Consider the following 25571-nt stretch of genomic DNA (forward strand, 5'->3'; position numbering starts at 1 on the left):
GGAAAATTAGTGTTGTAATGGTAGGGGATTGTAACTTTCCAATCATGGACTGTAAAAGGATTAGATGGAGAGGAATTTAACTGTGTACGAGAAAATTTTCTTATTCGTTATGTGGATATGCCTACAAGAGAAGGAGCAATACTTGACCTTTTGGGAAATAAGACAGGGCAAGTGACTGAAGTGTCACTGGGAGTACACTTTGGGGCAAATGATCATAATTCTATCAGTCTTAAAACAGTTACTGAAAAGGCTGGACCTGATCTAAAACTTAAAGTTGGAAATTGGAGTAAGGCCACTTTTGATGGTATTAGATAAGAACCAACAGAAGTTGATTGGGGAAGGCTGTTCACAGGAAAAGGCATGGTTAGGAATTGGGAGGCCATTAAGAATGAGATAATGAGAGTTCAGAGATAGTCTGTTCCTGTTAGTGTGAAGGACAAGGCTGGTAGGTTAAGAAAATGTTGGGTAACGAGAAAATTTGATGCAGTGGTCAAGAAAAACGATGCATATGTTAGGTATAGACAGCTAGGATTGTGTGAATCTCTTGTAGAATGTAAGGACAGTACTCCAGAAGGAAATAAGGAGGGCAAAAATGGGACATGGGGTAACTTTGGCAAATAGAGTTAAGGAGAATGAAAAGATATTTGACAAAACATGAAGGGCTAAAGAGTAACTAGGGAGAGAAGAGGACCCCTAAAAATCAACATGGCCATCTGAGTGGAACCATAGGAGATGGATGAGATACTAAACGGATATTTTGCATGAGTATTTACTGTGTAGGGGAATGTGTCAGCAAGGGAACTTGGGGAAATAAATGATAATTGCTTGAAAAGAGTTCATATTATAGTTGGCAGTGCTGAAGGTGTTGAAAGGGAGAAATCCTCACGACCTGATGAGGCATCTCCCAGAACTTCGTTGGAAGCTAGGGAAGAGATTGTTGGGAATTTCTTGAGGTATGTGATCTGGAGGTGCCAGTATTGCACTACAGCGGACAAGGTAAAAAAATCACATGACACCAGGTTATAGTCCAACAGGTTGATTTGAAAACACAAGCGTTCGGAATCTTGCTTCATCTTTGAGTGTCAGACACAATTTATAAGAAAATGTTCAAAGAGTCATGGAACTGATGTGAATGTACTGACCAAACATAAGATGGGTCTTAAATCCTTCATTGGTTTGGACAGGAGGTGCAGGTTTGAACTGATTAATTTACAAGCCCCAGAATTTCTTTCAAGTCACTGCCCTGAGATAACTAAATGTTTTGACAGTATATTAGATGTGTATTTTAGGTCTGAGGCCATGTTTAGGACCTGTCATTGTTTCAACCTGGAGTCCAACTGGTTTAATTTCCAAAGTAGAATTTGATAAAATGCCTCATTGACAGTCAAGAGATTGAATGCTTTTTAGGCAAAATATAATGTATCTGCAATTGGAGTGAGGGGAGGGGAAGTGCGAGCGTGGGGGCATGCGAGAGAGGGAGGGGGGAGTGCGAACGAAATGGAGAAGCAGCGTGAGTGTACGAAAGTTAGGTAGCGAGAGAGGGCACGAGCGATTGTAGTGCAAGTGAGAGAGAGCGTCAGTGAGTGAGGTGCGTTGCCAGCGAGCGGGAGGGAAGGCCAGCTGGCAAGTGCCAGCGAGCAAGACGCAGGGGGAGTGCCAGGGAGTGCGATGCACAGGAGGTGCGAGTGAATGAGATGCAGAGGGATCGCCAACAAATGAGACGCAGAATGAGCAAGATGATGTGGGAGCTCTAATGAGCAAGACACAGGGAGTGCCAGGGATCGATAAACAGAGGGAGCGAGAAGCAGTTGGAGTGTAAGGGAGTGAGGTGCAGAGGGAGCGCTGGCAAGTGAGCGGGCGCCGGCGATGAGGCGTGGCGGGGGGGCGGGGGCGGAGGTGGTGTGGCAGCGGCGGGGGTGTGGCAGTGGCGGGGGGGGCGGGGGCGGAGGCGGAGGGGGTGTGGCAGCGAGCACGGGGCAGTGTCAGGAAGCGAGACAATGTGAGGCAGCAGGAGTGCAGCTCGCAAGAAGCGGAGCGAGATGCAAAGGGATCGTGAGGGAGATGCAGAGGGCATGCGAGGATGCTCTATCGCGCAAGAGGCATAGGGAGTGCAGCGAGATGCAGAGAGAGCGTGAGGTAGCCCCAGCGAGCGAGAAGCACTCGGAGCACCAGGGAGTGTCAGCGAGCAGGGTGCAGAGCAAGAAGCAGTCGGAGCATGAGAGAACACCAGGCAGCGAGTTGCTGAGGGTGCATGAGGCAGTGTCAGGAAGCAGAGGGATCGCCAGCGAGCGAGGAAGCAAGGTGTCAAGGGAGTGCCAGGGAGCATGACGCAGCATGAGGCGCAGAGGGGGCGGGGGCAAGTGACATGGAGTGCGGCGCAGAGGGGGTGCGGGGCGCGGCGCAGCACAGAGGGCGCGCGGGGCGAGCGAATAGGCAAGAAGGAGTGCTAGTGAGCGAGAAGCAGCGTGAGTGAGGGCAAGCAAGCCAGTGAGATGTAGCACCAGGGAGAAGGAAGGCTAGCGAGCGAGGAGTGCCAATGAGCGAAATGCAACAGGAGCAAATGAGCAAGTGGCAGTGTGATTGAGTGAGAGGGAGGGTCAGCAAGAAGGAGGGAGTGCCAGCGAGTGAGATGCAACATGAGCGAGGGCCTGTGAGTGAGATGCAGCACCACCAACAGGGAAGACTGGTGAGCATTTTGCAGTGCTAGTAAGCACGAATGAGCAAGATGCCACACAAGCGAGTGGCAGCATGATCGAGCAAGAATGAGGATCAGCAAGTGAGACGAAGCATGAGCGAACGATTGAGCAAGAGGGAACGCCAGCGAGTGAGACACCACATGAGTGAGGGCCTGCAAGTGAGATACAGTACCAGCGAGAGGGAAGGCCAGCAAACGAGATGCAGCATGAGTAAGCGAGAAGGAGTGTCAGCGAGCGAAATGCAATGCGAGAGAGGGGTCAGTGAGTGACATGCAGTGCGCGCAAGAGGAAGCACCAGCGAACAACATGCAGCGCGATCAAGAGGGTGGGCATGCGAGCAGCATTTAGCCACAGCTAGCGAGCGAGATGCAGTGTGAGCAAGTACCAGCAAGTGGGAGGAACAGTGAGATGCTGCTCCTGTGAAATGCAGCTTCTGCGAGACGTAGCACTAGTGAGAGAGGGCCAGCGAGCGGGAGCACCAATGACCCAGGGGCTGGGGCAGCACCAGCGAGATGCAGCTGCTGTGAGACAGAGTGCCAGCGAGCAAGAGACAGGGAGGGCCAGCGAGCCAGAAGCACTGCCACTGAGGTGGAGGCGAGCGAGTGGGAGGGAGTGCCGGTGTGCACAAAGGAGCACAAGTGAGCGAGATGCAGCGCCAGCGAGTGAGATGCAGCATCAGCGAGAGAGTGAGCGAGATGGATGGCTAGCGAGCAAGACTGAGTGTGAGTGAGAGGGAAGGCCAGTGAGCAAGACGCAAAACCAGCAAGAGGGAGGGCCAGCGAGCGAGAGGGACCACCAGTAAAGGAGATGCAGTGCAAGAGGGTGTGCCAGCGAGTGAGGTACAGCAAGTGCAGGGTGCATGTGGAAGCGCCAGTGAACAAGATACAGCGTGGAAGTGCGCCAGCGAGCGCATGGGAGTTCAAGTGAGCGAGATGCAGCAGGAGTGAGTGAGCGAGTCAGGGCACTAGTGAATGAGAGGGAGCGCCAGCGAGAAAGAGGGCAAGCAAGGGTGAGGGCCAGTGAGTGAGAGGTAGTGCGAGTGAGCGAGATACAGCCACACCTAGCGAATGAAAGGGAGTGCTAGCGAGCAAGTTGCAGAGGCCGTGAGCAAGAGGGAGCACCAGCGAGAAAGACGGCAAGCAAGGATGAGGGCCAGCGAGAGACTGGGAGTGCCAGTGAGATGCAGTGCCATTGACCGAGGGGAGGGCCATAGAGTGAGGTGCAGTGCCAGCAAGATGGAGCCCAAGTGAGTGACACGCAATGCCAGCGAGAGGGTGGTTCAGTGAGCAAGATGGAGTGCCAGAGAACAGGATTCAGCACCAGGGTCGGCAGGCGAGATGCAGTGCCAACGTGTGAGAGATGGGGCCATCGGGCGAGATGCAGCGTGAGCAAGCGAGAGGGAGTGCCAGCGAGTGTGATGTAGCGCCAGTGAGCGAGGTTAGGGCTACCGAACGAGAGGCAGCGCCAGCCAGTGAGAGGGAGGACCAGTGACATGGAGGGTCAGTGAGTGAGTGGAAAGGTCACCGGCGAGATGTAGTGCGAGTGAACAAGACGGAGGGCTAGTGAGCAAGACACAGCGTGGGCAAGAGGGAGTACCAGGGAGATACAGCCCCAGCAAGACAGCACCAGCAAGCAACGTGCAGAACCATGGAGCAAGGTGCAATGCCTGCTAGGGGGAGTGCCAGTGAGCATGGCATTGCCAGCAAGAGGGATAGCCAGCGAGTGATATCCATTGCCTGCAAGGGGCAGTGCTAGCGAGAGATGCCGTGCCAGCGAGCGCAATACAGCACCTGGGAGACACTGCGCCAGCGAGATGATGTGCAAGCGAGCAAGAGGGAAAACCAGCTAGTGAGAGGGAGCACCAGGGAGTTGCAGCCACAGCCAGGCACACCACCCAGCAAGTGGGATACAGCGTTAGTGAGCAACATGCATCTATCCCTTATCTGAACATCCGTCACGTTCCTCTCCTCGCTGAATACTGATGCAAAGTACTCATTAAGAGTCTCACTCATTTTTTTCTGACTCCTTGCGTAAGTTCCCTTCTTTGTCCTTGAATGGGATAACCCTTTCTGTAGTTGCCCTCTTGCTCCCTATGTACGAATATAAGGCTTTGGGATTTTCCTTAACCTTGTTTGCTAGAAATATTTCATGATCCCTCTTAACCCTCTTAATTCCTCATTTCAGATTGGTCATACTTTTCAACATTCTTCCAAAGCTTTGGCTGTTTTCAGGCCCCTAGATCCTTTGCTTCCTTTTTCTTCTTTGCGAGGCTCCCAATTTCACCTGTCATCCATGGTTCCCTAATCTTGGCCTTTCTATCCCTCATTTTTACAGGGGCATGTCTGTCCTGCACTCTAACGAGAGGTTAATTAAAAGCCTCCCACAAATCAAATGTAGATTTACCCTCAAAAAGCTGCTCCGAATTCACATTCTCCAGCTCCAGTTGAATTTTGCTATTGTTGGCCTTCCCCCAATTTAGCGCACTTCCTTTAGGACCACTCTCATCTTTGTCCATGAGTATTCTAAAACGTACGGAATTGTGATCACTATTCCCAAAGTAATCCCTGACTTAAGCTGCAACCACCTAGCCGGGTTCATTCCCCATACGCCAGTGAGCGAGGAGAACCGCCAGCGAGTGAGGGGCAGCGCTAGCGAGCAAGATGTAGTGCCAGTGAGATGGAGCGCAAGCGAGCCTGATGCAGCCACAGCAAGAGGGAGCTCAAGCAAGCGAGATGTTGTGCCAATGAAATGCAGCGCAAACGAGCGAGACGGAGTGCCAGCGAGTGACATGCATTGCCAGCAAGTTGCTGCGCCAGTGCAATGCAGCGCCAGTGAGCGGGAGGGTCAGCGAGACAGAGTACAATGATCAAAATGTGGCACCAGTGAGTAAGATGCAATGCCAGCGAGAAGTAACGCTAGCAAGATGCAACGTTAGTGAGAGTGAGCACCAGCAAGATGGTATATCAGTGAGTGAGAGAGCACCAATGAGCGGTAATTCAGCACCAGTGAGTGAGCGCACCTGGGAGATGGTGTGCCAGAGAGCAAGATGCAGTGTCAACAAACGAGACGCTGCGCCAGTGAATGAGATGCAGTGCCAGCCAGAGGGCGCCCCAGTGAGCGGGATGGAGCACAAGCGAGGAATAGAGAGGGCCAATGAGCAAGATATAGCGCTAGTGAGAGATAATGCCAGCCAGCAAGGGGAAGCACCAGTGACCGAGATGCGCCATTGAGATGCTGCACAAGAGAGTGAGATGGAGCGCCAGCGAGCGACATGTATTGTCAGTGAAATGCAGCGCTTGTGAGAGGCTGCGCCAGCAAGACGCAGTGCTAGTAAGCTAGATGCAGCGCCAATGAGGGTAAGTGTCAGCGAGTGAGATGCAGCACCAGCGAGAGGGAGAGCTAGTGATACAGAACACGAATGAGCAAGATATGGCGTCAGTGAGTAAGAGGCAGTGCGAGTGAGATGCAGCAACAGTGAGAGGTAGTACCAGTGAGCGAGATGCAGTGTTAGCGAGAATGAGCACCAGCGATTGAGATGCAGCACCAGTGAGCCAGATGGTGTGCCAGCGAGTGAGATGCAGCACCAGCCAGATGGTGCGCCAGTGAGCAAGATGCAGTACTAGCAAGCAGGATGCAGCACCAGGGAGCTGCAGTGTGTGAAATGCAGTGTGAGCAAGATGCACGGATATTTCATGCCAGCAAGCAAGATGGAGCACTAGTGAGCGAGATGCTGCATCAGCGAGCAAGGGAGAGTGCCAGCGAGTGAGATGTAGCGACATCGAGAGGTAGCACCAGTGAGTGAGGCGCAACACCAGCGAGCGAAATGCTGTGCCAGTGAGAGGGAGTACCAGCCAGTGAGGTGCAGCGTCAACTAGAGGGAGCACCAGCAAGTGAGATACAGCACGAGTGAACTAGATGCAACAAGAGAGCGAGCCAGCGAATAAGCGGGAGTGCCAAGAGGCAGCACCAGCAAGCGAGCTGCAGCGCCAGTGAGCGAGAGCACGAGCCAGCAAGTTTCAGCACTAGTGAGAGGAAGCAGCTGCAAGCGAGATGCAGTGTCAGCATGTGAAAAGGAGCACCAGAGTGTGTCAGCGAGTGAAATGCAGTGCGAGCGAGTGAGCTGCAGAGATAGTTAATGCCAGCAATCGAGTTGCAGTGCTAGTGAGTGGGACGCGAGTGAGATACAGCAAGTTCGTAGTAGAGCACGAGGGAGTGTGAGAAGGTGAGAGCGATGGGGTGCGGGACCAAGTGGCGGCAACAGAGAGCACGAAGGTGCACAAGCAAGCCAGATGCAGCACCAACAAGAGAGAACGCCAGTTAGTGACATGCATTGTCAGCTAGAGGGAGCACCAACGAGTAAGATACAGCACGAGCGAACTAAATGCAGTGAGTGGGAGTGCCAACAAGTGGGCTGCAGCGCCAGTGAGAGGGAGCACCAGCGAGCGAGATGCAGCACCAGTGAGGAGGAGAGGCGGTGAGTGAAATGCAGTGCGAGCAAGATGCAGCACCAGTGAGTGAGCTGCAGCGCGTGTGAGCGAGAGGGAGCGCAAGCGAGCGAGCTTCAGCACAAGCAAGTGAGTGGGAGCACGAACCAGGGACAAGGAGGGGCAGCGAGCAAGATGCCACATCAGTGAGAGGTAATGCCAGCTAGCAAGAGGGAGCGCAAACAAGTGAGATGCACTGCCAGCAAGATGCAGCAAAAGCAAGAGGGAATGTCTGTGAACAAGATGCAGTGCCAGTGCTATGTAACTGCTGTGAGACAGAGAGCCAACGAGTGAGATGCAGCACCAGCAAGTGACAGGGAGGGCCAGTGAGCGAGGTGCAGCACCTGTGAGAAGGAGAGCCGGTGAGTGAAATGCAGTGCGAGCAAGATGCAGCACCAGTGAGTGAGCTGCAACGCCAGCCAGATGATGCACCAGCATGTGGGATGGAGCGCCAGCTAGATGGAGCACCAGCAAGTCAGATACAGCCCCAGCGGGATAGAGCACCAATGACCGAGATGCAGCGCAAGTGACTAACTGGGAACACCAGCAAGCGAGCTGCAGCGCCAGTGAGGCATAGAGAGGACCAGTGGGTGACATGCAGCGCATGCGAGAAATAGAGCCAGCGAGCAAGATGTAGCGCCAGAGAGGTAATGTCTGCAAGCAAGATTCAGTGCCAGCAAGAGGGAGCACCAGCGATGGAGATGCAGTGCCAGAGACCGTCAGCGAGTGAGACGAAGCACCAGCAAATGAGACAAACGCAAGCAAGTAAGATACAGAGAGAGTTAATGCCAGTGAGCAAGATGTGGCGCCAGCGAGTGAAATGCAGCACTAGAGAGACGGCGCGTGAGTGATCTGGAGGCTGCGTTAGTGAAAGAGATGCAATGCCAGCGAGAGTGATTGCCAGTGAGTTGAAGTGCAAGCGAGGGGGACATGAGCAAGATACAGTAACTTTGTAATGGAGCACAAGGGAGTGCTATCAAGAGGGAGCACGCGAGACTAAGTGTGAACATGAGCGAGACAGAGCAAGAGGCTGTGACAGAGCAAGAGGATGCGCAAGTCAGTGAGATGCAGCGCCAACCTGAGGGAGCGCTAGCCAGTGAGATGCATCATTAGCTAGAGGGAGTGCTAGCAAGTGATATTGGTTGTTGGTGCTGCATCTAGCTCGCTTGTACATCTTCGTGCTCTCTGTTGCCGCCACTTGGTCCCACAAACAGATTTATTCTAGGTTGCTCCGGGAAGTGAGAAAGGAAGTTGCTAAGCCACTGGCGAAGATCTTTGCTGCCTCACTCTCCACGTGAGTCGTACTGGAAGATTGGAGGGAGGCAAATGTTGTTCCTCTTTTCAAGAAAGGGAATAGGGAAATCCCTGGAAATTACAGACCAGTCAGTCTTACGTCTGTGGTCAGCAAGGTTTTGGAGAGAATTCTGAGGGATAGGATTTATGACTATTTGGAAAAGCATAGCGTGATTAAAGGGAGTCAGCATGGCTTTGTGAGGGGCAGGTCATGCCTTACAAATCTTATTGAGTTCTTTGAGGAAGTCACGAGACAGGTTGACGAGGGTCGAGCAGTGGATGTGGTGTACATGGACTTCAAGGCATTTGATAAGGTTCCCCACGGCAGGCTCATTCATAAAGTCAGGAGGTATGGGATACAGGGTGATTTGGCTATCTGGATTCAGAATTGGTTGGCTGACAGGAGGCAGAGAGTGGTTGTAGATAGTAAGTATTCTGCCTGGAGGTCAGTGCTGAGTGGTGTCCCGCAGGGCTCTGTTCTTGGGCCTCTGCTCTTTGTAGTTTTTATAAATGACTTGGATGAGGAGGTTGAGGGGTGGGTTAGTATGTTTGCTGATGACAAAGGTTGGAGGTGCTGTTGATAGTATGGAGGGCTATTGCAGGCTTTGGCGAGACATTGACAGAATGCAGAGCTGGGCTGAGAAATGGCAGATGGAGTTCAACCTGGATAAATGCGAAGTGATGCATTTTGGAAGGTCGAATTTAAATGCTAAGTATAGGATTAAAGGCAGGATTCTCGGCAGTGTGGAGGAACAGCGGGATCTTGTGTTCAAGTGCATAGCTCCCTCAAAGTTGCCACCCAGATGGATAAGGTTGTTGAGAAAGCCTATGGTGTTTTGGCTTTCATTAACAGGGGGATCGAGTTTAAGAGCCGTGAGGTTATGCTGCAGCTCTACAAAACCCTGGTGAGACCACACTTGGAATATTGTGTCCAGTTCTGGTCGCCCTATTATAGGAAAGATGTGGAGGCTTTGGAGAGGGTACAAAGGAGGTTTACCAGGATGCTGCCTGGACTGGAGGGCTTGTCTTACGAGGAGAGGTTGACTGAGCTCGGACTTTTCTCTCTGGAGAGAAGGAGGAAGAGAGGTGACCTGATCGAGGTGTACAAGGTAATGAGAGGCATGGATCGAGTCAGTAGCTAGAGACTTTTCCCCAGGGCAGGATTGACTGCCATGAGGGTTCATAGTTTTAAGGTGTTAGGAGGAAGGTATAGAGGAGACGTCAGAGGGAGGCTCTTCACGTAGAGTTGTGAGCGCATGGAATAATTTACCAGTGGTAGTCATGGAAGCGGAGTCATTAATGACATTTAAGCAACTGCTGGATGTGCACATGGACAGCAGTGAATTGAGGGGAATGTAGGTTAGGTTATTTTTGGATAAGGATTATTCCACAGCACAACATCGTAGGCCAAAGGGCCTGTACTGTGCTGTACTTTTCTATGTTCTATACAGCATGTGTGAACTAGGTGCAGCAAGAGATTGCGCCAGCAAGTGAGCGGGAGTGCCAGTGAGAGGGAGCGCCAGTGAGCGAGCTGCAGCAGTGAGAGGGACAGCCAGTGAGGGAAATGCAGTGTGAGTGAGCTGCCGGCACGTGTGAGCGACAGGAAGTGCAAACAAGTGAGCTTCGGCACTAGCAAGTGAGTGGGAGCACGGGCGAGTGGCAGGGAGGGGCAGTGAGCAAAATGTGGCACTAGTGAGAGGTAATGCCAGCAAACAAGATGCAGCACCAGTGAGAAACAGCTTCAGCGAGATGCTGCTCCGGCATGTGACAGAGATTGCCAGCGAGCATGATGCTGCGCCAGCAAAATGCAGCCCCCGCGAGACAGAGCACCAACGACCGAGTTGCAGTGCTAGTGAGTAAGATGCAGTGCGAACGAGTGACAGGGAGGGCTAGTGAGCCAGATGCATCGCGGGCTAGCGAGCAAGATGCAGGACCAGAGAGAGATACAGCCAGCGATCGGAGAGAACGCGAACGAGTGAGCGAGAAGGTGCGCCAGCGAGTGAGATGCAGCACCAGCCAGAGGGAGTGCCAGCGAGCCAGATGCAGCACCAACAAGAGAGAACGCCAGTTAGTGAAATGCATCGTCAGTTAGAGGTAGCGCCAGCGAGCAAGCTGGAGCACCTGTGAGAGGGGGTGCCAGCAAGGGAAATGCTGTGCGAGCCAGGCGCAGCACCAGTGAGTGAGTGAGAGGGTGTGCAAGCGAGCGAGCTTCAGCGCTTGCAAGTGAGTGGGAGCACGAGCCGGCAACAGGGTGGGCCAGTGAGCAAGTTGCAGCACCAGTGAGAGGTAGTGCTAGCAAACAAGAGGGAGCACCAGCAAGCCAGATGCAGTGCCAGCGAGATGCAGCAGCAGCGAGACTGCACCAACAGTAAACAGCGTCAGCAAGATGCTGTGCCAGCATGTGGCAGGGAGGGAGAGCCAGTGAGCGAGATGCAGCACCAGTGAGTGAGCTACAGCGTGAGCGAGCGATGGAGGCTCAATGAGTAAGATGCAGCACCAGTGAGAGCTAATGTCAGCGAGCAAGAGGGAGCACGAGCAAGCAAGATGCAGCCCCTGTGAGAGGGAGCACCAACAAGTGAGATGCAATGCCAACAAACAAGATGCAGCAACAGTGAGAAACGGTGTCAGTGCTGTGCAACCCCAACAAGACAGAGAGCCAGCGAGAGCAAGCACCAGCGAGCGAGATGCAACGTGAGCGCGAGGGAGTGCCAGTGAGCAAGATGCAGCACCAGCGAGAGGAAATGCTACCGAGCAAGAGGGAGCTCCAGCAAGCGTGATGCAGCGCAAACAAGATGTAGTGCCAGCAAGTGGGTGCACCAGCAAGCGAGATGCAGTGCCAGCGAATAAGATACAGCACCAGCGAGATGAAGCCCCAGCAAGACAGACGGCCAATGAATGAGATGCAGCGCAAGTGATTGAAGTGCACCAGTGAGCGAGAAGCGGTGTGAGCGAGCGACAGGGAGGGCCAGCGAGAGGTAATGCCTGTAAGTGAGATACAGCGCCAGCGAGTTGTAGCCCCAGTAAGACAGTGCAAATGAGTGAAATGCACCACTCCTGAGCGAGATGCAGCGTTAGCCAGATGGGGCACCAGTGAGCGAGCTGCAGCATGAGCGAGAGGTAATGCCAGCAAGTGAGATGCAGTGCCAGTGAGAAGGAGCGCCACTGAACGAGCGGGATACCCAGCAGGCAAATGCTGCGCCAGCGAGCAAGGTGCAGCATCAGCAGGAGGCAGTGCCAGTGAGCGAGATGCAATGTCAACCGGCGAGTGGGATGTGAGTGAGTTACAGAGAAATGGTAATGGAGCACAAGGGAATGCCGAGAGCGAGTGGGAGCATGAGTGAGAGTGCACGCGAGTGAGTGGTGGCGAGAGAGCGCAAGAGGGTGCGCAAGTGAATGAGATGCAACGCCAACGAGAGGGAGCACCAGTGAGCGAGATGCAGCGCCAGCGAGCAAAATGCAGCATCAACAAGTGGGAATGCCAGCGAGTGAGATGCAGCATCAGCTAGAGCGAGTGCCAGCAAACAAGACACAGCAAGAATGAACTGGAAAAGAACAGAATTGGATTAATTGGATTAGGATTATTCCACGGCACAACATCGTGGGCATGATGGGCCTGTCCTGTGCTTTACTTTCCTATGTTCTAGAAGAACATGAGAATTAGGAGCAGAAGTAGACCAGCTGGTCCCTCGAGCCTGCCCTGCCGTTTAATATGATCATGGCTGATCTTTTTGAGACTCAGCCCCACCTACCCAACCACTCACCATAACCCTTACTGTTCAAAAGTTTATCCATCCTTGCCTTAAAAACATTTAGCGAGGTAGCTTCAACTGCTTCACTGGGCAGGGAATTCCACAGATTGACAACCCTTTGGGTGAAGAAGCTCCTGCTGACCTCAGTCCTACATCTGCTTCCCTTTATTTTGAGGCGATGCCCTCTAGTCCTAGTTTCACCTGCTAGTGGAAACAACCTGCCTGCCTCCACCTTATTTATTCCTTTCATAACCTTATGTTTCTGTAAGATCTCCTTTCATTCTTCTGAATTACAACGAATGTAATCCCACTCCACTCAGTATCTTCTTATAATCCAACCCTCTCAACTCTGGAATCAACTGAGTGAATCTCCTCACCGTGCTTTCGCAGTGCAACTCACTCACTAGCTCTCTTTTGAAGACCAAAACTGTACACAGTACTCCAGGTGTGACCTCACCAGGACACCCACGTCCCTCTGCACAGCAGCATGCTGCAATTTTTAACCATTTAAAATGTAGTCCTTTTTTTTATTATTCCTACTAAAATGGATGATATCACACTTGTCAACGTTGTACTCCATCTGCCTGACCTTTGCCCACTCACTTACACTATCTATATTGTCTGCAGACGTTCAGTGTCTTCTGCACACTTTGCTGTACCACTCACCTTAGTGTCATCTGCAAATTTTGACACACCACACTAAGACCCCAACTCCAAATCATTTAGATGCAGCGAGAGAGAGCGGACAGTGAGCGAGATGCTGCATCAGTGAGACAAAGCGGCAGCTGGTTAGATACAATGCCAGCGAGATGCATCTCCAGCAAGATAGAGCACCAATGAGCGAAATGCAGCGCAAGTGAAATGGTGCGCCAGCGAGGGGGATGCATCGAGAGCAAGTGACAGTCAGGGCCAGTGAACAAGATGCAGCACCAGCAAGAAGTAATGCCAGCAAGCGAGATGCAGCGTCAGCAAGAGGGAGCATGAGCAAGATGCAGCGCCAATCAGAGGGAGCACAAGCGAGAGAGAGTGCGAACGTGACTGACAGAGAGATGCAGCAGGAGCGAGAGACATGCAGTATAAGGGATAGGGAGCATGAGTGAGAGCGCAAGTAAAATGCAGCATGAGCCAGGGAGAGTGCGAGCGAAATGCATCTTGAGCTAGAGAGATGCAGTGAGATAGAGCATGAGTGAGCTGGAGTGCGAGCAAGTGAGATAGAGCATGAGGGAAACAGAATGCTAGCCAGTGAGATGGAGCATGAGTGAGGTAGATGGGGCACAAGCGAGTGAGCATGGGAACGCGAGTGAGCGAGAAGGAACGCAACCAATGGAGCTTGAGCAAGTGAGATGGAACATGAGGGAAATGGAGTGTGTGCCAGGGAGATGGAGATAGAGCAAGACCAAGGTAGATGAGGCACAAGCAAGGGATCTGCAAATGACTGAGGTTGGGCGAGGAGATGGAATGAGGGCGAGGAGATGGAATGAGAGCGAGGGAACGTGAGCCAGGGAGAAGATGCGTGATTGAGGGAGTGTGAGCAAGGGACCATGAGCGAGCAAGGTGGCGCATGAGCAATGGACATTACGTGACTGAGGGAAGTGGAGCGCAAGGGAGGTGGAGCATACGCGAGGGAGGGAGATGGGACTGAGCAAGTGAGAGAGACAGAGGGAGAAGGAACGCAAGCGAGGGAGCACGAGCAAGTGCGATGGAGTGTGAGCGAGGGAGCGTGAGCATGAGGTTGGTAGATGGAGTGCGAGCCAGCGAGATGGAGCACAAGTGAGGTAGATGTGCCATAAGCAAGTGAGCATGGGTGAGGGAGAAAATGCAAGTGGGTGAGAAGGAGCACGAGTGAGGGAGAATGAATGCAAGTGAGGGAGCATGACTGGGAGAGATGAAGCACGAGCAAGGTAGATGGGGTGCAAGCACAGGAGCGCAAGTGTGTGAGCACGGACGAGGGAGAAGGAATGCAAGCAAGGGAGTGTAGATGAGGGAGAAGGAGCATGAGCGAATGAGATCGAGTCCGACCAAGGGAAATGGAACATAAATGAGATGGAGAACGAGGGAAATTGAGCACAAGCCAGTGAGATGTGGCGCAAGCGAGTGAGCGTGGGCGAGGAAATGGAACACAAGGGAGAGGAGCCTGAGCAAGGGAGCACGAGCGAGGGAGATGGAGCACGAGTGAAGAAGATGGTACACGAGGGAAATGGAACGTGCTCCAGGGAGATGGAGCGAGCTAGATGGGGCGCAAGCATAGGAGTGCGAGCAAGGGAGCACAAGCAGTGAGCTTGGGCAAGGAGATGGAATGACAGTGAGGATATGCGAGCAAGGGAGCGTGAGCAAGGGAGATGGAGAGCAAGCAAGGGACTGTGAGTGAACAAGATGGTGAGGGATGAAGATTGAGCGCGAGTGAGGTTAATGGAGCACAAGCAAGGAAAAAGGATTGCAAGCTTGGGAGCGCATGCAAGGCAGAAGGAGCACGAGTGAGTGAGTTGGAGCATGATAGAGGGAGATGGAGCATGTGGGAGCGAGATGGAGTGTGAGTGAAGGAGTGTTTGTGAGAGAGGTGGAGCACAAGGAATTGAGATGGGACCGTGCCAGAGAGAGAGAGAGGAGGAGAGGGAGGGAGTGAGTGAGTGAGAAGGAACACAAGTGAGGGAGTGCAAGCTAAGGAGAAGGAGCATGAGCAAGTGAGATGGACTGCGAGTGAGGGGGAGAGAGAGAGAGAGAGTGTGTGCGCGTGTGTGTGCGTGCGCGCGCATGTATGTGTGAGGCAGAGAGAGAATGTGTCCGTGAGGGAGAGTGTGTGTGTGTGTGTGTGTGTGTGTGTGTGTGTGTGTGTGTGTGTGTGTGTGTGTGTGTGTGTGTGTGTTGGGGGAGAGGGAAAGTGTGCGTGTGTGGATGAGGGGGATTCTCTTAGGGCAGTTATTGTGGGGGCAGGATGTGAGGGATGTGTTGTGGGAAATGCGGGAGACACGGTAAAGGGCGTTTTTGACCACTGCGGGGGACCTTCGCCTCCGCCACATCTGCTCCCAGGATGAGGCATTCGACTCCTGCACATCCCAGATGTCCACGTTCTTCGAGGACCACAACTCTTCTCTCCCCCCCCCCCCCCCCCCCCCCCCCCCCCCCACATTGGAGAAACCAAGCGGAGGCTTGGGGACCGCTTTGCAGAACACCTCCGCTCTGTTCGCAATAAACAACTGCACCTCCCAGTCATGAACCATTTTAACTCCCCCTCCCATTCCTTAGACGACATATCCATTATGGGCCTCCTGCAGTGCCACAATGACGTCACCCGAAGGTTGCGGGAACAGCAACTCATATTCCGCTTGGGAACCCTGCAGCCCAATGGTATCAAAGTGGACTTCACAAGCTCTAAAATCTCCCCTCCTCCCACTGCATCCCAAAACCAGACCAGCCCATCCCCTCCCCCCTAATCTGTTCTTGCTCTCACCTATCCCCTCCTCCCACCTCAAGCTGCACCTCCATTTCCCACCTACTAACCTCATCCCGCTTCCTTAACCTGTCCATTCTACCCGGACTGACTTATCCCTTCCCCACCTATACTCTCCTCATCACCTATCTTCTCCTCTATCCGTCTTCGTTCCACCTCCCCCTCTCTCCCTATTTATTTCAAAACGCTCTCCCTATCCCCCTCTCTGATGAAAGGTCTCAGCCCGAAACGTCAGCTTTTGTCCTCCTGAGATGCTGCTTGGCCTGCTGTGTTCATCCAGCTTCACACTTTGTTAGCCCATCTGACCAGTCTGCCTATGTCTTCCTGCTTCCAGGATAACCACCTCAATATTTGTCACCTGCCAATTTTTATATTGCCCGTGACCTTACTGATCAACCCTCTTACATTCAAGTCTAACTCATTTGTGTAAAACACCAACAAGGGTCCCACATTAGTCATTATGAGTCTACACTGCACTTAAACTTGCAGTTGGAATAACACCCCTCAAACATCATCCTCTGTTTTCTTCCATCCAGCCAATTGTCGATCCTGTATGTCAAATTCCCTTGGATCCCATGGACTCTTACCTTTGCTATCAGCCTGCAGTGCAGAACCTTATTAAAAGTGTTGCTGACGTCCGAGTCGACTATATCAAAAGCATTGTCCTCATCTACGCAACTGGTTGCCTGTTTGAAAAATTTAATCAAGAAGGTCAGATATGACTTGCCCTTAACAAAACCACATTGACTGTTCTTGATTAATCCCTGTGGTTTTCAAATGCAGATTAATTCTGTCTCTTAGAATGCTTCCAGTAGTTTTCCCACCACTGAGGTTAGATTGGTAGACCTGTAGTTTCCTGGTTATCCTTTATTCCATTCTTGAATAATGGTACCACACTGGCAGTCCTCCAGTGTTTTGGCACCTCTCCTGTGGCCAGGGAGGAATGGAAAACTTTTGTAAGTGCCTATGACTTTTCTTCCATGCCAGATTCAACAACCAGGGATACATTTCATGCTGACCTTGAGGTTTATCTACTTTTAAGCCTGCCAGACCATTCAGAACCCGTAGGCCTGAGGGCCTGTACTCCACAGCATAACATCATGGGCCGAAGGGCCTGTACTGTGCTGTACTTTTCTATGTTCTCGAACCTCCGCTCTACTAATGATAATTGCTGCAACTGACTCTTAGACAAAGAGTACAAGCAACAGTACAGCACAGGAGCGGCCAATCAAGACTGAGCTAACACAAAATGCATTTCTAAACTAAAAACCTTTCGCTTATATGTATATCCCTCTATCCCTTGCCAATTCATATATCTGTCAAGATACCTCTTAACTATTGTTATTGTATCTGCCTGTGCCACCATCTCTGGCAGCACTTTCCAGGCACTCACCACCCTCTGTATTTAAAAAAAACATGCCTCCCAAATATCATTTAAACTTATCTTCTTTTACCTTAAACCTACTTTCCCTCGTAATTGACATTTCTACCCTAGGAGAATACTCTGATGATAGTCTGTTGTTACAAAGGTGGGTCGAGTTGTGTAAAGTGCGGAGGGCTGTTCTGGGTTACAGAGGGCCATTGACAGGATGCAGAGCTGGCTGAGAAGTGGCAGATGGAGTTTAACCCTGAGAAGTGTGAGGTGATTCATTTTGGAAGGACAAATTTGAAAGCAGAATACAGGGTTAACGGAAAAGATTCTTGACAGTGTGGAGGAGCAGAGGGATGTTGGGGTTCATGTCCACAGTTCCCTCAAAGCTGCCACCCAGGTGGATAGTGTTGTTAAGAAGGCTTATGGTGTGTTAGCTTTCATTAATCAAGGGATTGAGTTCAAGAGCCATGAAGTTGTGCTCCAGCTATACAAAAGCCTGGTTCAGCCACATCTGAAGTATTGTGCCCAGTTCTGGTCGCCACATCACAGGAAAGATGTGGAAGCATTAGAAAAGGTGCAGAGGAGATTTACCAGGATGTTGCCTGCAATGGAGGGAAGGTCTTAGGAGGAAAGGTTGAGAGAGCTAAGGCTTTTCTCTTTAGAACGACGAAGGATAAGAGGTGACTTGCTAGACGTGTACAAAATGATCAGAGGTATAGATAGAGTGGTCAGCCAGAGACATTTTTCTAGGATGGAGGTAGCTGTTACAAGGGACATAGTTTTGAACTGAGTGGAGGTAGATGTAGGGGAGACATCAGAGGTAGGTTCTTTATTCAGAGACTGGTAGGGGTGTGGAATGCATTGCGGAGAGGGTCGTGGAGTCAGCCTCATTAGGGGCATTTAAGCGGCTATTAGATAGGCATATGGATGGTAGTATAAGGAAGGGGTGGAGGTTAGATAGACCTTCAGGTTTCGGCCCTCGATGTTGCGGCGACCTCTGAAACCAATCTGAAGTCCATCTAACCATCACTATTCCATTATCATCCATATGTTTATCCAATGACCATTTAAATGCCCTTAAAGTTGGTGAGTCTACTACTGTTGCAGGCAGGGCATTCCATGCCCTTACTACACTCTGAGTAAAGAAACTATCTCTGACATCTGTTCGATATGTATCACCCCTCAATTTAAAGCTATGTCCCCTCATGCTAGCTGTCATCATCTGAGGAAAAAGGCTCTCTCTGTCCAGCCTATCTAATCCTCTGATCATGTACGTCTCTGTTAAGTCACCTCTTAACCTTCTTCTCTCTGACAAAAACAGCCTCAAGTCCCTCAGTCTTTCCTCAGAAGACCTTCTCTCCATACTGGGCAACATCTTGGTAAATCCCCTCTGCGCCCTTTCCAATACTTCCACATCCTTCCTATAATGTGGCGACCAGAACTGTACGCAGTACTCTAAGTGTGGCCGCAACAGAGTTTTGTACAGCTGCAACATGACCTCATGGCTTCAAAACTCAGACCCTCTAACAATAAAACCTAACACACCGTACGCCTTCCCAATAACCTGTCAGCCTGGGTGGCAACTTTCAGGGATCTATGCACATGGACACCGAGAGCGCTCTGCTCATCCATACTACCAAGAATTTTGCCATTAGCCCAGTACACTCTATTCCTGTTACTCCTTCCAAAGTGAATCACCTCTCACTTCTCTGCATTAAACTCCATTTGGCACCTTTCAGCAGCTCTGCAGTTTCTCTGTGTCCCTCTGTAACCTGCAACATCCTTCAACACTGTCCACAACTCCACCAACTTTAGTGTCATCTGCAAATTTACTAACCCATCCTTCTATGCCCTCATCCAGGTAATTTATAAAAAAGACAAACAGCAGTATCTCCAAAACAGATCCTTGTGGTACACCACTAGTAACTGAACTCCAGGATGAACATTTCCCATCAACCACCACCCTGTGTCTTTTTCCAGTTAGTCAATTTCTGATCTAACCTGCTAAATCACCCTCAATCCCATGCCTCCGTATTTTCTGCAGTAGCATACCATGGGGAACCTTACCAAATGCTTTACCGAGATCCATATACACCACTTCAACTGCTTTACCCTCATCTACCTATTTCGGCACCTTCTCAAAGAACTCAATAAGATTTGTGAGGCACAACCTAGCCTTCACAAAACCATTTTGACTATCCCTAATCAAATTATTCTTTTCTAGATGATTATAAATCCTATCTCATGTAATCCTTTCCAACACTTACCCACAGCCAAAGTAAGGCTCACTGGTCTGTAATTACCAGGGTTGTCTCTACTCCCCTTCTTGAACAAGGGGACAACATTTGCTATCCTCCAGTCTTCTGGCACTATTCCTGTAGACAATGACAACATAAAGATTCAAGCCAAAGGCTCTGCAATCTTATCCTTAGCTTCCCAGAGAATCCTAGGATAAATCCCATCTGGCCCAGGGGACTTATCTATTTCCACACTTTGCAGAATTGCTAACACCTCTTCCTTATGAACCTCAATCGCATCTAGTCTAATAGCCTGTATCTCAGTATTCTCCTCGACAGCATTGTCTTTTTCATGTGTGAATACTGATGAAAAATATTCATTTGACGCCACTCCTATCTCTTCAGACTCCACACACCACTTCTGACTACTGTCCTTGACAGGCCCTAATCTTACTCTTGTCGTTCTTTTATTCATGACATTATGTCTGTTCTGTAACCTTCTGTTAGGTTGCACCTCGTCCTTTGACAGTCAAGTGAAAACAAGCCAAGTTTGTCTAAACTCTTCTCATAGCTAGACCTTCCAAACTGGGCAATGTCCTGGCAAACCATTTGATTTGATTTATTGTTGTCACATGTGGCAAAATACATCATTCTTATGGTGTCGTGACCAGAATTGTACACCAGTATTAGTATTACAAATGTGACCTGACTAAAGTTCTATGCAACTGCAACATGACTTGCCAATTTCTGTACGCTATGCCCTGACTAATGAAGGCAAGCATGCTATTTGCCTTCTTGACCACCTTATCCACTTGTTTTACCATTTTCAGTGAACTGTAGATCTGTACGCCTAGATCCCTGTATATATTGATGCCACTGAGGGTTCTGCTATTTACTGCATATTACTGACCTTTTCCTTGGTTTTTATATCCATATGGTCCCTTTCACTAGTGACACCGACCCAGGGTATTCATTTAGAAACTGACTTACATCCAACAGGAACTCCATCAACAAACACATTGAACTGGACCTGATGTACAAATCACTGAAAAGAGAGGAATGTAGAGTTGGGAATTATCAAATCACACTGTAATCTCATTGAGACTTGATAGGCTGATTGTTGAACTTCTACTTCTATGTCTTGTGATCATAGAAGTGTTGGGTTGGATATGTTATGTCTTGTTTTAAGGCAGGTAGGCAAAGATCATATTGCACCTAAAAGAAAAGTTTTTTTAAAGCTGCCTCACAGCCTAATAAGGTGTTCAGAGCTAGCATTCTCTTCTAAATTCTCTTGTGGGGAAGTTGACTTGCCCAGATGTTTTCAAACTTAGGACAGATTCTTCATCACTCCCATTATTTTCACACTGCCATTGCTGGTGTTATTTCAGTTTAAGTACTTGTTTTTACAATTTGCTCGTGATATGTGAAACTCATGATTTGTGAGTCATTGGAAATTTTGAAAAGTAGTTTTATAACAAGAAACAATCGTCAGTCCAGTCCTGCACATTTGAACTCGAGCCCTTTTAGTGGTCTCCGTATAGAATATTCTGTAACTGATTATCAATGTTAATATATTTGACAGGTTTTACAGAACAATGCAAAATACCAGGTGGTCCCAAAGAAACTGACTATTGGCAAGCGGTTGGCCCAGTGTCTTCACCCAGCACTGCCCAGTGGTGTTCATCGTAAAGCACTAGAAACCTATGAGATCATCTTTAAAATTATTGGCTCTAAAAGGCTGGCCAAAGATCTTTTCTTATACAGGTGGGCTATATGTTAGTTCTTTTCAGAAAAGAGATAAAAACTGCACTCTTCAAAGGTGGAAATGTGAGCAGTTATAGGTCACCAAATAAGCAGAATGCATATTACAGAAGAGATATATTGATGAAACTTTTCATCTTTTACTTATCAGGATAAAAGGAAGAATGCCAGATTTCTGATTATCACAATTTATGTAACACAATTAGAAGGTTTTTATTAGTTGGCAAGTCAATATTGATTGACGAAGATGTTACCATGAAAAAATCAACAGGACTTAGAGGCTTTCTCAATTCTTGGATAATTAATATATATATACAAGGTTTAAATCTATTGTATTTATTTGCAGAGAGTGGGACCCTGCTTATGAAAGTAAGTCACTTTTAGCAAATGGAAGTGATTTATGTTTTAAACCTAATTAATAATCTTTATTGGTTGTTCATGTACCTGATAGCATACTTAAGATTGTTCAGAAAGTGTTGCAAAATTGAAGAGTCTTATCGAAGATAATTAGCGGACTAATCAGCAATGTTTTATTCTGCCTATTAAGGGCAACCGAAGGTACATATTGTTTCAATATGAAATTAAATTCTGACAGAACTGATTGTTTGTGAGATGGAGAACTTTTTTCGGACTGATAGCATCATCCAGTTAGTGGAAAACTTAAGATAATCTGTTGAGATTGTATCATAACTCAGTTATTCTTGCGAACAGTGACATGCTAGCAGATGTAAAGATCCATTCTCTGCATTTAAAAGGAATATGTTCAAGTTTTGCCCTATTTTAAATTATATGGGAGCTTGTGAACACTGCTGCTGTTTTGCCTTTTAAGATCTGTACACTGCTGATTAAGAGCAATTCAAGATACATTGTGTTTGATTCAATTAGCCAGCCGCTGATATGTATGCCCTGTGTACCTTGCATCACACGGCGATGGAATTCATGCAGAACGTTGCAGATCGTTTGTGAGGTAGAGAACCTTTTAATGGACTGATGGCCTCAGTCAACCTGTGCTGACTTTACAATGTAATCATCACCCTTTTCTTGTGTAACATAAACATTTTGTATACCATTTGAAATTTGACATGCGTGTGTTTTTCCTGATTACTGCAAGAATAGCTTCAGAAGTAACCTACATGTAAAGCAAGTAATTTGAATGTAAAACCTATGTGTGATATTTCAACAGCGATCATTACTCTATAGATTCAAGATTGTTATGGAAAAGAACAAGAATGGGCCTGAAATCAAAGTTATTAACTGGGAGGAGAATGATATTAATAAGATCAGATTTGACTTGGTCATAGGCTAAGACTCCGCAGGCTGAAAGGGAATAGTGACCACCAGGTAGAGTAAAAGGACTAGGCAGGCAATGCAGGAATTCCCTGTGGATATTCCCCTGAAAAGCAGACATACCACTTTGGATACTGTTGAGAGGAATGGCCTCTCGGGGGGGTGGGAAATAGCAACAGCCAAATTCATGGCACCATGGTTAGCTCTGCTGCAAAGGGAAGGAGCAAGAAGTGTGAGAATGCAATAGTTATAATTATTTAATTGTAAGGGGAATAGATCGGCGTTTCTGAGGCCGCAAAAAAGAATCCAGAATGGTATGCTGCTGCTCTGATGCCAGGGTCAAGGACGCTTCAGAGTAGCTACAAGACATCCTGGAGGGATAGGGTGAATAGTCAGTGGCCATGGTGCACATTGGTACCAACGACATAGGTTAAAAAAGGGTAGGTCTTAAAAGCAAAATATAGGGAGTCGTGAAGTAAGCTGAAAAGTAGGACCTCAAAGATTCTGATCTTAGGATTACTAACAGTGTCATGTGCTATTCGGAGAAGAAATCACAAGATATAATGGATGGATAAATGGTTAGAGAGATGGGGAGAGTTCCAAATTCTTGGGGCATTGGGACTGGTTATGGGGGAAGTGGGATTAATACAAACTGGCCAGGACCAGGACTGATGCTGGGTGTGGGGGATATTTGAACTGTGGTTGGGGAGGGTTATCAAGGCCGCAGTTCTTAAAAAAAAAAATGTAGGAATGGGATAAGGGACATGAGAAAGACCAACCTGAAGACTTTGTGCCTGAATGAACAGAGGATTGGAAACAAAGTAGATTAATTATAGAACATTACAGCACAGTACAGGCCCTTCGGCCCTCGATGTTGTGCCGACCTGTCATACCCATCTGAAGCCCATCTAACCTACACTATTCCCTGTATGTCCATACGCTTATCCAATGACGACTTAAATGTACCTAAAGTTGGCGAATCTACTACCGTTGCAGGCAAAGCTTTCCATTCCCTTACTACTCTGAGTAAAGAAACCACCTCTGACATCTGTCCTATATCTTTCACCCCTCAATTTAAAGCTATGCCCCCTTGTGCTCGCCGTCACCATCCTAGGAAAAAGGCTTTGCCTATCCACCCTATCTAACCCTCTGATTATTTTATATGTTTCAATTAAGTCACCTCTCAACCTTCTTCTCCCTAATGAAAACAGCCTCAAGTCTCTCAGCCTTTCCTCTTAAGACCTTCCCTCCATATCAGGCAACATCCTAGTAAATCTCCTCTGCACCCTTTCCAGAGCTTCCACATCCTTCTTATAATGCGGTGACCAGAACTGTACGCAATACTTCAAGTGCGGCCGCACCAGAGTTTTGTATAGCTGCAGCATAAAATTAATCAGACAGATAGGAGTAAATGGGTATAATGCAGTTGGGAACACAAACAAATTTTCTGGAGAAACTCAGCAGGTCTGGCAGCATCTGTGAAGGAAAAAGCAGAGTTAACGTTTTTGGTCCAGTGACCCTTCCTCAGTTCTGAGGATGTTCTTGCTGTAAAGGTTTACCAAATTGATTCCCAGGATAGTAGGACTGATGTAAGAGTAAAGGTTGCGATAGTTAGGAATATATTCAGTGGAGTTTAGAAGAATGAAAGGAAAATCTCACAGAAACCAATAAAATTCTTACAGAAGTAGACAGGTTAGATGCAAGAAGAATGTTCCTGATGGAGGAGGAATTCAGAACCAGGTCATAGTTTAAGACTAAAGGATAAACCTTTTAGGACTGAGATGAGGAGAAAGTTCTTCACCCAGAGCATGACTGAGGCCAAAATTTGTTTTCAAGGAGCATCATACCACTGATCCAAAAGATCCTAATTCAATCCAAACTGCTTCAAAGGTGTATCACACCATGTCCAAACAGGTTGATAATGAAAATAATTTATACCTGAGCAGAAGCCCCTTTAAGAGGCTGTCAATTCACTATTAAGTTATTAAAGTGGGTAAAGCAGCTTGTCACAGTGGTGGTGCACCACTGTCTAGCTAAGAAGGTTTGGCTTCAAGTTTTACCTGTCCTGACATAACATTTGATCAGGTTAATTGAAATATTAGGTTGAGCAGCAATTATGATTGGTCACATTAATGGTGGTTATTAGTGAAGTCCAGTGCTGGTGCTTGAGGGAATTATGGCCAAATGTAGCTATCGTAGCTGTCTTGCCCTATCAGATATATGGAGATAAAAAAGCCCCAAAGACAAATCTTTCACTCAAGGACATTTGATACCACCACCAGGGGACTTGTGCTAAAATCATGCAAATCGCCACTCAATGAAATGGGTTACAGAAGATTGACCATGGTATGGAAGCATACCAAGGTTTCTGTACAGTCTTGTGCAATGTTTATGAAACTGTAACAGTAATGTTGCTTTGGAATAGGGAAAAAATGAAATCCAATTATTTTGTTAGGGAGGGGTTTCCGCTATCACTACCCAGTCTGGGCTAATTATTATTTCAGACCCCTGCGATCTGGTTAACTCTTTGTGGCCTCTGAAGCCACTCTGTTAAAACAATTGCTATAAAAGAAAAGGCCTGTTTTCTTCTTAGGGCCATTAATGATGTCAAGTATATCGAGGCTTTACAACACCAGCTGCATTGAGAATGGGCAGAATTGGATCAATTTTCCAGTTGTGGAAACAATTAGTATGTTAATATCTTCATTTAACATGTTGATTTGGCTGTAATGCTGTCTGCATTGAAGTCACTTGATCATCTTCAGTTTTTCGGCTCGCTAATGAAAAATAGCTGTTTAACTGAAGCACAGGTAGGCTGAGAGTAAATGTAAAATTATGTTTACACAGCAGTTGGTGACTTATGGAGAGGTGTTAGAAAACTGTTTTTGAATGTTTGGAAATTATTCTTTCTTCAGCTCTGGCCTTTTCCCTCTTCTTGTCAATGCGGCTATGTCTGTCAAGCCTGTGCTGTTGAGCTTATACGAAGTGTATTTCTTGCCTCTGGGTAAAACTCTGAAGCCAGGACTACAAGGACTCTTGACAGGCGTGTTGCCTGGCCTAGAAGAAGGCTCTGAATACTATGACAGGTGAGTAGATAACTGAATTTAAATATGATAAAAATGTCCTTGTCAATGTATGATCCAGGTATTTTAATGTTACTGTTTCAGTTTCATGTCTGAGTAACACATATTCAGTTGAGAAGCCTTTCTAATGAAAATAAATGCTGAATATGTAGTCAGCGCTG

At 48.5% G+C, this 25571-nt stretch overlaps 1 protein-coding gene across 5 annotated transcripts in view; it reads left to right on the forward strand.

Annotated features, from left to right (window-relative positions):
- Nucleotides 1-25571, forward strand: part of dop1a (DOP1 leucine zipper like protein A) — a 626666-nt gene that overhangs the window by 45399 nt on the left and 555696 nt on the right. For 4 of the 5 annotated variants that reach the window (XM_059648463.1, XM_059648464.1, XM_059648466.1 and 1 more), the window contains 2 exons: nucleotides 20862-21043; nucleotides 25243-25413. In XM_059648463.1, coding sequence (XP_059504446.1) covers nucleotides 20862-21043; nucleotides 25243-25413 — 353 coding nt within the window. The remainder of the gene's footprint in view (nucleotides 1-20861; nucleotides 21044-25242; nucleotides 25414-25571) is intronic. The other variant, XM_059648467.1, reaches the window with a different exon arrangement.

This window comes from Stegostoma tigrinum, chromosome 9 (assembly GCF_030684315.1).
Source record: "Stegostoma tigrinum isolate sSteTig4 chromosome 9, sSteTig4.hap1, whole genome shotgun sequence".
Taxonomy (NCBI): Eukaryota; Metazoa; Chordata; class Chondrichthyes; order Orectolobiformes; family Stegostomatidae; genus Stegostoma; species Stegostoma tigrinum.